Raw genomic sequence first — 14,372 nt, forward strand, 5'->3', positions numbered from 1 at the left:
TCGTGCCAGACCCTCCCACTGCAACCCCTCTTTCCACATCACGCAGATTATTTAATCAACGCAGCTTCACCAGAATCTACGGCACCACAAACTCTTTCAATTCATCTGCTCTCCCACGTGCTATCCGGTTCTGGAACGATCTGCCTGATAATATCGTATCGTTGACTAACCCAGAATCATTCCGCAATCACCTGCACAAGCACTTTTCCATGTAAAACCACCAAACAGGAACGCTGGCATTCCTTTCTGTTAGCACCATGATGTTTTCCTTTTTCTTTCTTTTTTTTTTTTTTTGCGGTTGCGGCTACCACACTAGATGTTATTATTGCTTGTTCTTATTTTCTTGCCACTCTTGCTAACTGTTATCATGTTCCTTCTCTCTTGTTTCACTGACGTGTTGCTGTATTATATATCTAGTTTTTGTATAACTTCTCTTGTTATTTTTTTGTTTACTGCTCTTTTTGCCCCCCTTACCCAATGCCATGCTGGGCCTGTAAGGTATTTTGAATAAACAAATAAATAAACATTTTTAGTGGGGTGCGTTCCCCTCTTCTTGTCCTTTTAAAAGGACAACTTGGCATGTACCACAACAAATATTGCCCTCACTCACTTGTTCAAATCGTATCAATAGCCGTCTGTGTAGCTGACGCCGCATTTAGGAAGACTGCATTAGAAAGAGATTTGCGCTCTCATCCTCTCCCCCGACCGTTGTTAAAAGAGCTGCACATGCAGAAACGATAACAGGCTCGTGTTTGTTATCAATCGCTCATTATCTGGTTGACGGGGAGAAGGGGGGGAGGGAACCCTTTTGGTACCGCACACCCGTTAGTACCGTCAACTGGGTACGCTCTACAGAACTGAGAACTGCTGCCCAAAGTCAGCCGCACGCGAAGCACTTCAGGGCGCTTCACGGCGGCGTGAATTACAAGGCAATGGCCCCCACCTGCGGCGAGAAGACGCGAAGACGCCTGTTTCAAGAAGAGAAGCTGGAAAAGGCCCGCAACGTTTCTTCAACCACCAGCATTCCTGACCCCCAATGTGCCACCGATCCGAGTAGCGACCCACGCTCAGCGACAGCGCAGGCAAATCCGCCTCGACCGAAACGGAAGTTGCTTCCTTTGGCGCAGCCGGAAACAAACTTCACTCGCCAATTTCCCGTTGACACGTCTTCGGCAGCGAACACCGGATTCAAAGAGAAGTTGGCAGAGATCTTCAAGCGCGTGGCAGGGCACGGCGTCGTGGATCTGGAGCACTCATCGACATATGTGGCCGGAGATCTGTGGACGGTACGTGAGTTGCGTCTATTTTGTGGCCGCTAAATATGATAGCACCTTTCTCTTAAATCGTTAGGGGCAAAAGTGACCTTTGTGGTCTCATAATGTGCGCGGAACAACAGTGCGAAACGCCAAAAAGTTCCCGCAGCTGTTTAATTAAAACCATTACTCGAAACGGTGATGCATAGGATGGTCAGTTCACGCGGCATGGCTGCCTCCTCGTCCTGCGCAAGCTTGACTCCTCGTGGTAGAGTAGGCTTTCAAATCAGGGCTGGAACAGGGCAGTCTAATGCCTACCACAACGGCTATAGTTCGCTAACGGATCGGTGCCATGGCACGAAATAATTGACCACGGTTAACGGTGTGGCGTGCCACCGAGTGACAGCGGTTCCAGCTTTGCTTTGCCTGTCCTAATGCTGATTTGATGCATTCACCCAAAACCTAGGGGACCGTCATAGTATTCACACTAAAGTGGCTATTTGGATCAGGCGTCATGGCTTAGTTCGCGGGATAGTGCTCGGAACGTGCAATACAATAATACATTCACACAAAAGTGGCTATCTGTATCAGGCATCATGGTTTAGTTCGCGGGATAGTGCTCGGAACGTGCAATACAATAATACAGCAGGTTGGTGAAAAGGAGAGCATGGGGTGATTGATTGATTGATTGATTGATTGATTGATTGATTGATTGATTGATTGATTGATTGATTGATTGATTGATTGATTGATTGATTGATTGATTGATTGATTGATTGATTGATTGATTGTGACGTTTAACGCGCCGACACTACTCAGGCGATGAGGCACGCCGTAGTGGAGGGCTCCGGGTTATTTGGAACTCCCTGGGATATTTAACGTGTCGAAATCTCGAATGCTCGGACGTTTTCGCTTTTCGCCTCTATCAGAAAGCATGGGTGTTTAATGAAAGGGCAGAAATCATCAAGGCTGATTTTTTTTTAAATATATTTTTAAGACACAAGGACACATTTTAGCTGCGCAGTAACGACGAGACGGAAAAGGCGCGACGACACAGAACTAAGGCCAGACCTGACTACTGCGGTCTCTTCATTTTGGCGTCGTCTTTACTGGAGTGCTAAATATATCTCGGTTCTCCAGCAACCAACTGGACCATTTGAATGAGTGTGTAAGACCTTTGAAAGGCTAGGCAAAAGGATTTGTTTACAATAAGTTCAAATGAATCAAGCTGTTTTGCTTGCATGACCTATTCGTTGAACGCAACTCATAAGTGGTTCATTCAGTCAAAGTCATCTTGAGTATATACTTGATTTATGCCTAAATAACTGTATTTCAAGTTTACTCGTCCAAAGGTTTAGTGCTTCTCATACCTCGCCGCATTCATTTCCATGGGCTTTTTTGCTCCCATACGGTGTTGTATGAACGCATTCGGTGAGTAACGGATACATTGTTTCTCCTCGTTTTCCAGCCAAGCTGCCACGGCCAGCGTTCTCAGAACCAGGGCCCAAGGAAGAGCTTCCCCATCTTTGTCAGACGCTCGCTAAGGCGGAGGTCATACCAACGACTTAAACGGCCACCGCTGTCTCCGTGAACCAAACTGTTCTGGTGTAACCATGAATAAAAGTGCCATCGATGGTTATATCTCGAATTTTCTCGCGGCCTCTTAGGCGCCTATTCGCCACATGCACGAAACGCTTTCCGTGCGCGACGACAGCGCACTTTTACCCCATATCTGTTCTCACGTAATCATGGCAAAGTTCCATCCCACGGTGCTTATGGCTCGTAGGGTTGGCCACTGAAAAGGAGAAACAGCGAATCGGCCGTCGGGATTAAGTCATACGGAGGTGCAATTGTCCGCAATTCTGTCATGCATTCTAACACACGACGAGTAAACAGAGCAAGGCGCTGCTGATCACGAAAGGTCGTAACCAACAAAATTCTTATCCAGCAAAGGTAGATTCGTTTCTCATGGAGAGCTCCTGTGACGTCATTACTTATCTGAAGAATAACAGTAGCAGAAGCCTTTCTGTGTAGACGTGAAAGTCCTTCATTCTTCTATACCACACAAATAGCTGCTTTTTTTGTTGTAGCTTGCATAGACGGTTGCAAGATCTTGCAAGCCAGGGTTTACCTTGTGGCCTCCGCCCTCGCGCGTTGAGCTCACGTTGTATGAGGTGAGTTCACACTAATAACATTGCTCTTGGCATGGTGGTGGTGCCTGAGTACCACTTCGCTTCGGGCGGTCGTAAGTACAGCCATCGCGTGGTGTCCAGGACTCTGCGAAGTTATTGTCCGCCATTTGACCTTTCAATCGAAGGTGTACGCGCGGCGCCACCAACATTATTGGACCTATAACAGATATTTTACACCTGTTTGGGCTGCTGTGTTCTCACCTAAAAGAATATCTTACGTTGTGGTCATTATCCGAATCCGAACGAAGTACAGAAGCCGGGTACCCGTAATGGCGACCGCTTACTTCATCGCAGGCGTAGAGCTAACTGTTAACTATTATCTTGTCAAAATCCCATGACACCTTGGCTTCCTCTGCTGTCGAGTTCCAAATGGTTTTCCGACACGAGCAGTAGCCACTCTTATAAGAAATGTTCCAGCATGCTGAGCGGTTTTTTTTTTTTTTTTACTTTCACATAGTTAAACATTTTGCACTTTAACAGCGGGGCTGCTGTTACTGGCCGTAAGTTCGCCGTCGCAGAAAAATATTCCAAGAAAATGCCGAGTGCTGTTGAGGGCGTGCCTCGCAGCGACCGCCGAGTACCCCCGGCACGCGCAGTGGCTTTAGCGAAAAAAAAAACTGGCAAAAAACCCGAGGATCGAGAAAAGGCCGAACGCTCGTGAGCGCATGCGTCGCGTGGACCGCCGAGTCCCCGAGTCGCGAGGTGGCTTTGGCAAAAAAAAAAAAAAGCCCAAGCGTTCGCCGTAATCATGGCGACACTTGCTCGGAACGAGAAAGACACGACATAGCGTACGCCCCTCAACGTTCGTCCGGTGCCGCTAGGCGCATGCGCTCACTTGCTCGAAACGAGAAAGACACGTCATAGCGTATGCCCCTCGTTCTGGACATGGGCTGGCCGCGAATAGTTCGCACGGACGAGGAAGAGGCCGTGCTTCGAGAGGCTCGGCGTGCTAAAGAACGAGACCGACAACGTCTACGAAGATCCGACCTTGCACATGTGGACCCAAGCAATGACGCGAGGAGGCAATGATCCTTAAACTTAACTATGCGTCCGGCAATGCTCAACTACAACAGCTTCGTCATTCAAGTATTGCGCGTGAGTGCAAGCTTTCCGGGCATTTTCCCCCGAAGTTTTATCGATTCGTTCCTGCGATCCTCTTACCTAACCGATAACTTCTTTCACTAGAGATCAGTTTCTGCTTTCTATTTAATGGTTAATGACGATGTGTTTGAAAACATGTTTTCAAACACATCGTCATTAACCTTTCTTACTAGACTTCCTTGGTGTGTAGTGCTGCATCTTTTATTCCTTAAATGATCATGTTGCCGCGTCATCACCAATTTTGTACATCCTCGAATTGTTTTCCCATTTTAATAAATTGACGACAGAATTTGTTTTACAACATTTAAATGCACCAAGTTGGGTGTTAGTGTCGTCTTTTCCCTGTAATTTAGATTATTTTCCACTCTTATCTGAACAACTGGTATGGCCATCGCCGAGGTTAGCTGCTTTTCAGAATTTTAGAAATTTCAGCAACAATTTATTTATTTCGTTTCCCGGCCGCGGCGGCCGCTTTTCTGGTGGAGGCGAAAAGCAAAAACGACCGTGTATACGACATATTTCGGCGCACGTTAAAGATCCCCAGGTGGTCAAAATTAATCCGGAGCCCTCCCCCACGGCGCGCCTCATCGCCTGCGTTGCGTTGGCGCGTTAACCCCTGCAATCAATCTATCAGTCAATCAACAATTTATTTCTGCGACTTCAGTACAGATCTCCAATATGCCCTGGGAAACCTTCCCTTCGACATCCCGTGATGGTTTGAGACGAAGCCACTCTACTGAGAAAGCTTCACTTGCACAAATACCCAACGTTTGTGGACACGGTAACGCCTCTATGCAAAGGTCATCACAATGAAAGCCGTATTTTCGGTCTCCACACTGCATATAGCCACGGCGGTGTTGCCGTGTCCACCGAAGAAGGATGCCCCCCGTTGCCGTTCTTTATGTATAGCTGCATGTCATACTGTCATGTGGTCCCTCGCTGACGTTAACGTGGCTCGAACTAGCTGCGCCGTACAATGTATCCACGCGTTGTAGATACGCAGCTTTCGTGGTCCATGTCGAAGCGTGGACAAAGACGTAAGAAAGCAAAAGGAAATGCGCTTTGTACACAGGTCTGTGATATATGTATGGGCCGATCCCAGAGGTCGCAGCAAGAAAAACAACCCCAAAAAGCACCGGCGCAAAAAGGACAGCATCAGGCGACATAGTCTCAGCGGTGTTGCTGTGTCCACTCACTCTTTGGAGCGACACTGTGCTCCTCAAGTAGTATGTGTAAACATTGTGGGATTACTTGCGCAAATTGTGCTCTGAAGTCCCTAGACCATGCTTCGACCACTCTCGATGCGTTTACGCGACATTATTTAGTATCAAAATCAATGCGAAAGTGCTTTGCTCCTCTTTCCATCCTCCTTGCCCATTTTCTATGACGTTTCGTATGACGCTTACTCGAGCAGCTTGGCTTGATTGCGCCTACTGTGCGGCTCGCTGACCCTCCGACAGAGCCAGCCGTCCGGCCGCCGGCGGGTCGTGGCAGTTCGTTCGCTCGGTTGAAACTAAGCCATGACACTATTTGTGCCCGGAAGAATATGCCTTTAGCGTGTTAATTTGTATAGTGCATCAAGCTTGGTAAGATCTACAAAGTCAAAGCAGCTCCACACAAGCGCACATGCGACGCTTTGCCGACCGTTACGAAACATCCAAGGCCAATTAAAGGCGCGAGAAGAGTCAGCTCAGTTAAGGTACTAAGGAATTAAAATCAACCAAATCTTTTATTGTATAGCGTACAACCAAGTTGCGGGGAGCACTGTTTGCGCTGGGTAAACTAGCAGAGCGGTAAGCAGCCCGACCGCCCATTTGCGATCACTTTTCCTGCCTAAGAAGCGCAGTCACTAGAGATAAGATATTCGTGGGAATTGATTGATTGTACGGCTTAACGCGCCGACGCAACGTAGGCGATGAGGCACGCTGTAGTGGAGGGCTCCGGATTAATTTTGACCACCTGGGGATCTTTAACGTGCGCCGAAATCTCGTACACACGGGCGTTTTTGCGTTTCGCCTCTATAAAAAAAAACGGCCTCCATGGCCGGGAATCGAACCCGCGACCTCGTGCTCAGCAGCGCAACGCCTTGGCCACTGAGCCACCGCAGCGGTTTTTTTTTTTTTTTTTTTTTTTTGCGTTCGTGTGCTCCTCGAGAGAGCAGGCAGGGGAGGTCGTCGCACTGGCTGAGGCATTTTGTCGATTCTCGGGGGCCCAACTCAATCTTTTGAAGTCAGAGGGCGCATGGCTAGGGGAATGGCCCACCAAACCACAACAACTCTACGGAGTTCGATGGAGGGAGGCCATCACCCGCTACCTCGGGGTAAACCTAGAAAACCGCACAGCCACCGCCCCCCCGTGGCAGACGAAACTGGCAGCTGCTGGAAGGAACTTGGAACCCTGGAGAGCGCGACATATTGCCCTCTTCTCTAGGGCACTTGTCTGCAACGCCGTGGTATACCCAGCCATCTTGTACGCGGCCCGAGTCTCGACCATTGACGCAGGCTCAGTGGCCAAGTTACATCGGTTGTTCGCTGTTTTTGTCTGGCGATCCACGTATGAGCCCATGCGCCGCACCAACGTTTTCTGGAGCGCTGAAGCCGGGGGGCTTGGGCTCGTTAATGTAGAGCTTAAACTAACCGTGCAACGATTTTTGTACTTCCGAGATCACCGAGATGACTTCCACCAGGCGGCAGTGCAAAATGTAGGCGCGTTGCACCTCGCCCCTTGGCTCGCAACAACAGCGGAGCTCCTAGGTGGTGCCCGTGCAACAGGTTTTTACAGAGAAGTGGCGGGGGCGGTGGCCCTCTTACAGGAGTGCTTCTCGTGGGAATACCTCTGCCCAGTGAAACCAAGGAAGCTGTATTGGGACCTCGTAGAGCAGACCCTCCCACCGCCTATGTACCGCCTGCCACCCCTTGGTCGGCCGAAAAGTGACGTCCTGCGGCGAGTACGGAAGCTGCCTATCCCGACCGGCTCGAAGGACTTTTTCTTCCGCTTTCACACGTATATACTGCCTACAAAGGCAAGACAGGAGGAACGCGTTTTTTTTTTTTTTTTTTTTTGCCGGGAGGGGCCAACTGTCTGCTGTGCGGAGGGAGGGAAACGGGAGGGGTGGCAATTGCCGCCCTCGACGGGGATGAGGCAGACTCCAAACTACGCGACGCACTGGATCGGGGAACGCGAGCTCTCATGGATTTCAAGTCACAACAGCAGAGGAGATGGTACGCAATTTGAGGGCTAGCCCCGGGTAACGCTGGTGCCCAGTTATACCAAGAAAAGCCACCGCAGCGGGTCTATTCGTGGGAATTAGGAGCCGCTTAATGCATTGCCCGTCATTCGAGAAATAGTCATCCAGCTGCTTGCGAATACGGAAACAAAAAGAAACAGCCTATACGACGCTATTTTGCTTCCGACATTGCGGATTAGTCGTTCAAAGAATCTGTGGCTTCCGTGGATACCGTAAGCCTTTGCCACCATTGTGATATGCTGGTCCGTATCGTATTTCATTTCCACTTTCGGGAAGTATTGGGCGGTGGTGCTCGCAAGCAGCCAGCCCTCCAAGGACTAGGTGCAGGCGAGGCCGCGCGAAGAGGCTGTGGGCGGACAAGCCATCGTCTCCGACGTGCTTGCCCTGCTATCCCGCGAACACATGCACCACTCGTACACCTCGTGAAGTACGCAAATGGTGATTTGCCCTGCTGTAGCATGTCCTCGTCTCCAACCGAAAAATCGCACTGTCATCATGCCACTGCTGCGATGTTCCGGGAACCGTTGTCATGTATATTTATTCTTGATACCTTCAGTTAAAAAAAAAAATCCCGGGCCATCTCCACTAACGTGAAACCTTAGGAGGGGCGAAGCATGCAGTATCCTTCGCGACTTGGCGTTTCTGCCCACAGAGATGAAACTAACTTGACACCTGGGGACGGGAGAAACATGCAGCGTAAAAGTATATACTTGGCGCCTTGTCGTTTTTGTCCACGGAGATGAAAATGTTGGGGGGTAGAGGTATACAGCTTTGCTGTAGGTCTCGTGTCTTTGAAGCGCGAAGTGCTCTAGCGCGAGGCGTTGGAAAACGTGTCCCGGTGTGTTCTTTTATAGTGGTCTTCCCACGGAGATGAAACGTTCTAGAGCGAGGGGTTGGAAAACGGGTGTCCGGTGTTTTATTCCCGTGTCTACATGATACTACGACGACTTGAGACGACGACAACATGAGACGCCGAAAGCCGGAGCCCGTAAGGGGCTTCGCCCCTAAAAAAGGGGGGATTTCTCGTTGCATTGCCTAAAACGTAAAATGCACCAGAAATAATTTTCATACCCCCCCCCCCCCTCATAAACCAAAATTCTAGAACAAAGTACTATTTTCCGAACATCATCATTAATGCCCCAACGTCTTTCAAAAAATATCCAGCGAGAATTTAGGGGCGAAGAGATGCACTAAATTTTCAAATATTTTGATGCTGATGTTATACCTGGGGGCAGCGCTCCCATATAGTGGAGGGCTCTTGTGTTGTTTCGACCACCTGGGGAACTTTAACATACGCCGAAATTTCGGCACAAGGGTGTTTTCGTGTTTCTCCTCCACCAGAAAAACGGCCGCCGTAGTCGCGATCGAACACGCGTCCTTAGGCACAGCACCACGACGCTATAGCCACTGAGCCACCGTGGAGGGTCACTCTTAATAAAAAAGGTCGTAAAAAGGTAGTAACGGCCGTATTTACTAACTCCTTACGAACCTTACTACCTTTCGGTTTTGTAGGTAGGCTCTGCCACTACCAACTGCATGGTTATAAAATTAACTGGGTGTAGGAAGTAGTATACACTAGATTCAGGTCGTGCTTGTGACTAGGTTATGCATGGCCAGTTAGTAAACGCATGTAGCTAAGAAGGGTGTTATCGCTAGGACTTTACTTGTGGAGGTAGTGGTACTTACTTCCTGCTTCAGTTAGTAACCCTGACTAGTGCTAAATTTACTACCTGCAGTTACTGAGTACCTAGTGTATACAGGGACAAGTATTTAGTAAATGCCCCGACCTTTTTTTAAGAGTGTCTAACATATTCACTACACCTGCCGCAAAAAAAAAAATAATAGGACACCTAGTCTATCCTCAAGATCTATTAATTACGTCAGCGTTTTATGGTGAATGCTAAACGACTTTAGCATAGTGGGTATCGTACTCTACGCTAGCAGCGGCAGGTAACGGGACCCGACTGCGCATGCGCGCATTCGTTCCGGGGACGTTCCTCCCGTTTCGGAACAAGGGCGCATGCGTGTATTCGTTCCAGGGACTGGCGGCCCCCCTCGCCGTGCTCGCGCGCGCATGCGCCGTGGAATCCCTGTACTCGTCGCCGCTAGCGTGGTGTATGCTACAACTCTCTATTATCAGCGTCACCATTTCAATGCGAAATCACTATGGTCCCCACAGGACGAGCACCCGGCGTTGTCAGCAGCGGCATAGCCGGCCGTCCCTGCATGGCCAAGTCCGCCTGTTCACAACAACTCTCTCTCTCTCTGTGACCAGAAAATTCCACGTGCTCTCCATTTTGTAAAAATAAAAGAAACAGTGGCAGGGGCTTGACTCGAACCCAGGAAGCACTGACCCTGCACCAATGCCAGAAAGCACGGCTTTCGAGGGACACGGGTCTGCTTTGAACGCTGAAGAGCTCAGGCCACCCTCGGCAACATTCCCCTGCCGCACCGCGTATCTGGCAGGCTGGTTTCATGAAGCAGTGTCTCGGTTTCCGGATGATTTCGGACTGGCCCCATTCCCTCTCAGGGGGTTGGCCACGACAAAGACAGGTGGAGCTGAAATAGCTGTGGAACCCGTGAACGGCAAATGACAGGCAGGCCTCCGCCTACGCAGCACGGAGTACAGCTTTCAGGCTGGTCATGGTGACAATGGGCAGTCCTTCAATGCTTTACTGGTCACGAAACTGCTCCGTAACTCAATGGGAGAGCTTCATATGCTGCGTTTGGCCGCCGCGCGGTGGCGCGACCCTCTCACTGAGGTCACTCCTCGGGCGGCGTTGCGCTGGCTGGAACGGCATAGCCGCGGCGAGTTGTGTTTGTTTTGTGCGAAAAAAAAAATGTAACGTGCATCTCGCGCTCTTGTGATGCGACTTAAGTAGTGCAACGACGATGCCTAACATGTGCTGCGTCCCGGGATGTCGTTCCTTGAACAACGATACCACAGAAAATGTTTCCTTGTTTTGTTGACCGAGCGACGGGGAGCTGCGAGAGAAATGGAGGCGCGCCATTCCAAGGCAAGAAACTGGAGATTTCAGCTTCGATTATAAGTGTGTGACAGTGCGTGGAAATGCACTGTGTGTGAGAATGAAAAAAGCAATGTACCCTTTTGAGAGCATCGTGGACCTAGAATTGGACAAGGCTAACTTAAAGCCGGATTTTTGTCATATCAATCAGGTTGTAGCGGTGCTTCATTACCCGTTTGCAAACTTGTATTACCTTGCGCTCAGGCTCACGTGTAAAAAAGCTTTGGGACGTCCTTGTGCTTTTACTTTTCATATTTCCGCGAATTATCCCTTAGGGTTCGTCTTGTTTGTTTTGTAACCGCGCGTGGCCGAGTCCGGTTTCTTATCTGGCGTTTCAACCGGAGCGCCCGCTTGCTCTTTTTGTCGTACGTCCCGTCGGGCAATATTGTTTATATGAAAAGGGTGCCACCTTGTCGCCAACTTGATTTTTTGTTTCTTCGACAATGTTCTCGATCCCATTTCCATGGATCTGAAATTAATAACGTTCCGAGAGTAATGCATGCATAGCAAACGCCGCGCAACTCACTTTATTGACGTTTATCTGCGCACGTCACACTGCGGACTGCTTCTTCGACGTTTGTGTTTCATTCCAGTCTTCTGTAGAACAGGAGCTCGCTAGCTCGCTGCGTTCAGAAAAGCTTTGCATCGTTCTTGGCTACGTGGCAATATTCTGTTTCCTCCGTGTGCTCCACATCGCAGCGCGAAAAAATAAATTTTTGTACGCTGGACCACGCTCTTTGGTCTCCCTTCGTAACAATGAATTTTTGCTGCGTGTGATAAAATCAGTTTTATCGTTCTTTTTTCGCTTCCTGTTTTTGCAAGGATTGCAAAGCGTGGAAGCGGAAAGACACATGGAGCAACATATATCTCTTCGTGTTTTGATCCTTCGCGTTTCTGCAGCGTTTTTAGATGTTCTCAAGTATGTACCCACTCATTGAAACGACAATACTATTGGCCTGTCTCTTTTAGTGTTCTGTGCATTCCAGAGCAATCAACGGATTCATTAAGCATAGTCTGAACCACGCGTACTTGGTTTCTTTCAGTTTTAAGTGCGAATGCACTTCTTAAGCGAGCCTGAATCGTCCGCCGCCGTAGTCCGCATAGCAACAGCTGCGGGTGCGCGCGCTCCTCGTCTTCCCTAGCAACGGGGGGAGATGGGCGCGCGCTGCCTGGCCGCTGACATGGCACATACCCACGTGGGGGATTGGCCAGGAATCGGGCGTGAGAAGGGCTAATGCACCCGCTTAAAGGAGTACTGACACGAAATTTCAAAGCTGAGATCCGCTCTAGCAATCAAGTACAACGACAACACAAATAGGTGTCTGTGAATAAATGCATCTTTCTTTCTTTGTAGTGGTGTGTGTGTGTGTGATATCTCTTTCGCGAACATTACCGAACCGCGCAAATTCAACTCGTGCATTCGCACTTTCACATTCTTCCCCTCGGGGAAATGCGGGGAATTTTTTTTTTATTGTATTATCGATAGGCCCGCAGCAGTCCGTGACTACGCAGCTACCGTATGTATGGTATTTACAACTTTTGCTTTAAGAAAAGAAGAAATAGAGATTTAAAAACCCTAAAACACGACGGCGCAGTGCTTGTGCCAGAGCACGCAGAAGCCATTGCCGTTCGCGGCCGAAGTCTACGGTAATTTACTTACGAAAAATAAAACCCCATTGAAGGCAGGTGATGAGTGGACTATTCATCGCTAACTACTACGAAAAAAAAACACACTTAATCAGCGCGCAGGCACCAAAAGCAGCGAGCGTTTGCACGCCAAGAGCAGGCCAATACGCTGCGAAAGCGGTGGCTGGATGACCTTCGTGCGGCGGTGGCGCCTGTAGTGGCGCGCGCGGTCCCTATATGAAACGAGCGCCGAAGTTTCGTGACCAAGGACTCTGCTATGGGGTTCAACGCGCCCAAGTTACGTCTGGCTATGCGGCAGTGCGCCGTAGTGGAATGCTCCTTTGGATTAATTACGACCACGTGCAGGAATCTCTGACGTGAGCCGAAACCTTGACACGGGCATTTGTGCTTTTCGCATCCATCGGAGAAGCAGCTACAGAGGACGGGATCGAACCCGCGTGCTTGGGCTTAGCAGTGCACAACGCCTTAGCCACTGTGCCACCGTGCCCTGATAAGTTTACGTTGGTGCTTTAATGGGAAAGCAATGGCTTCCCCTGGCGATACTTCTACGGCCACACCGCGCGGTGTGTCGTGGTGGTTGCGTGAAGTTGCCGTAATGAAGACTCGTAAGATCTCAGTGCGGAGTTCCGAAGGGGATAGAAGATCTCGGTGTATTCCGTCAGAAGATCTCGGTGTATTCACCAAGTGCCCTTTGGCTGGCTGACGTAAGCCTACAAGTAAAAACGTGCCGACAACTTTGGATGACATGACACACGCACGCACGCACACACATGGACACACACCTTCATAATCATTAGCACGCTTCCAGAGCAAAACGGCCCAGTGCAATGCACAAATCGAAAGATCCACGAAGTGAACAGTTTCAATGGTGCGGGAAACATCCGTAATAAGACTCTATCAAGCCTGGCAGGGCACTTTTTTATTTCGGTTGAATTGTTTTCCAAGTCATTTCTGCAGGACTTGTACTTATGGCTGTGTCGTGACGACCGGTACAGCTAGGGCATAAGTCGGAGGCTGCTGTTTCGCAAGCATATCTGCACTGAAGAGTGGGAGGGCTCCATGGCGGACGCTTTCCAACCTCTTTGTAAGCTGTCGCGGGGCTCCGCCGTCGAGAGATGGGACGTGTTGTTGAGAAGACGGTCGCCTAGGACTGTTTTTTCCGTGCCTGGATTCGCCCCTCTTGGCTGTAGCGGGAGTGAATTGATCTCACGCCCCGTAGGATAAGATTGGGCGCGGAACTTGGGTGTCACGTTCTGTGTCGCCCCCGTCAGTACGACGACCCGTGGCTGACTCAGAGCGACCGCCTTTCATCAGCCGTGCTTCCGAAGTCCCCACATCTCCCCCGGAGAATAGCCCAGACGCTTCTGAGACCTCCTCCGCGTTGCCCGCTGCGCTGGGCGCACCCTGACGCGCGGCAATAGCTGCGCCGTCACTTACGGCAGCAGCTTTTCCACCTTCCGGGGCTCTGCTTTGGATTTGTTCCTTCTCCTCAGATTCCCGCATAGCTCTCAAGAAAAAAATTCGATCCAAGGGGCCCTTTCCTACAAGTGAACCCCAGTCCGGAGGGAAGTTTGCCACTGTGAAACGACCAAAAATGTCCTCTCTGCATGCATCGAGTTTCATGGACTTCTCTCTGCGTTCAGCGAGTTTCTTGAACTTCGACATCATTTTTAGATGCGACTGCATCTCATTCACTCGCCTTGTCCCTGCATCCGGCGTCGTCGGCGTTGTTGTCGGCGTCCGCCCCTCCCCCATTCTCCTCGCCGCGCGAGCTGCGCTCTCCGCCGCTCACCCCCTCTCCTCTCCGATACTCCGATAGCGAACGCTCTCTCGCGAGGGACATTGGATTGGATTGGCTTGGATTGGCTTGGCTTGGATTGTGTTACATTGTGTTGCGTCATAGCCG

General features: G+C 49.9%; 1 protein-coding gene across 1 annotated transcript; it reads left to right on the forward strand.

Annotated features, from left to right (window-relative positions):
• Positions 1-743: 743 nt before the first annotated feature.
• LOC144165965 (uncharacterized) lies at positions 744-2,884 on the forward strand. The gene is made up of 2 exons (XM_077695643.1): positions 744-1,286; positions 2,722-2,884. Exons 1-2 carry the CDS (start codon positions 933-935, stop codon positions 2,842-2,844), a joined length of 477 nt encoding a protein of 158 aa, XP_077551769.1. The 5' UTR covers positions 744-932; the 3' UTR covers positions 2,845-2,884.
• Positions 2,885-14,372: the final 11,488 nt, after the last annotated feature.

Source organism: Haemaphysalis longicornis, unplaced genomic scaffold (assembly GCF_048455015.1).
Source record: "Haemaphysalis longicornis isolate Haplotype H1 unplaced genomic scaffold, Haemaphysalis longicornis Haplotype H1 scaffold_1, whole genome shotgun sequence".
In the NCBI taxonomy this organism is placed as follows: Eukaryota; Metazoa; Arthropoda; class Arachnida; order Ixodida; family Ixodidae; genus Haemaphysalis; species Haemaphysalis longicornis.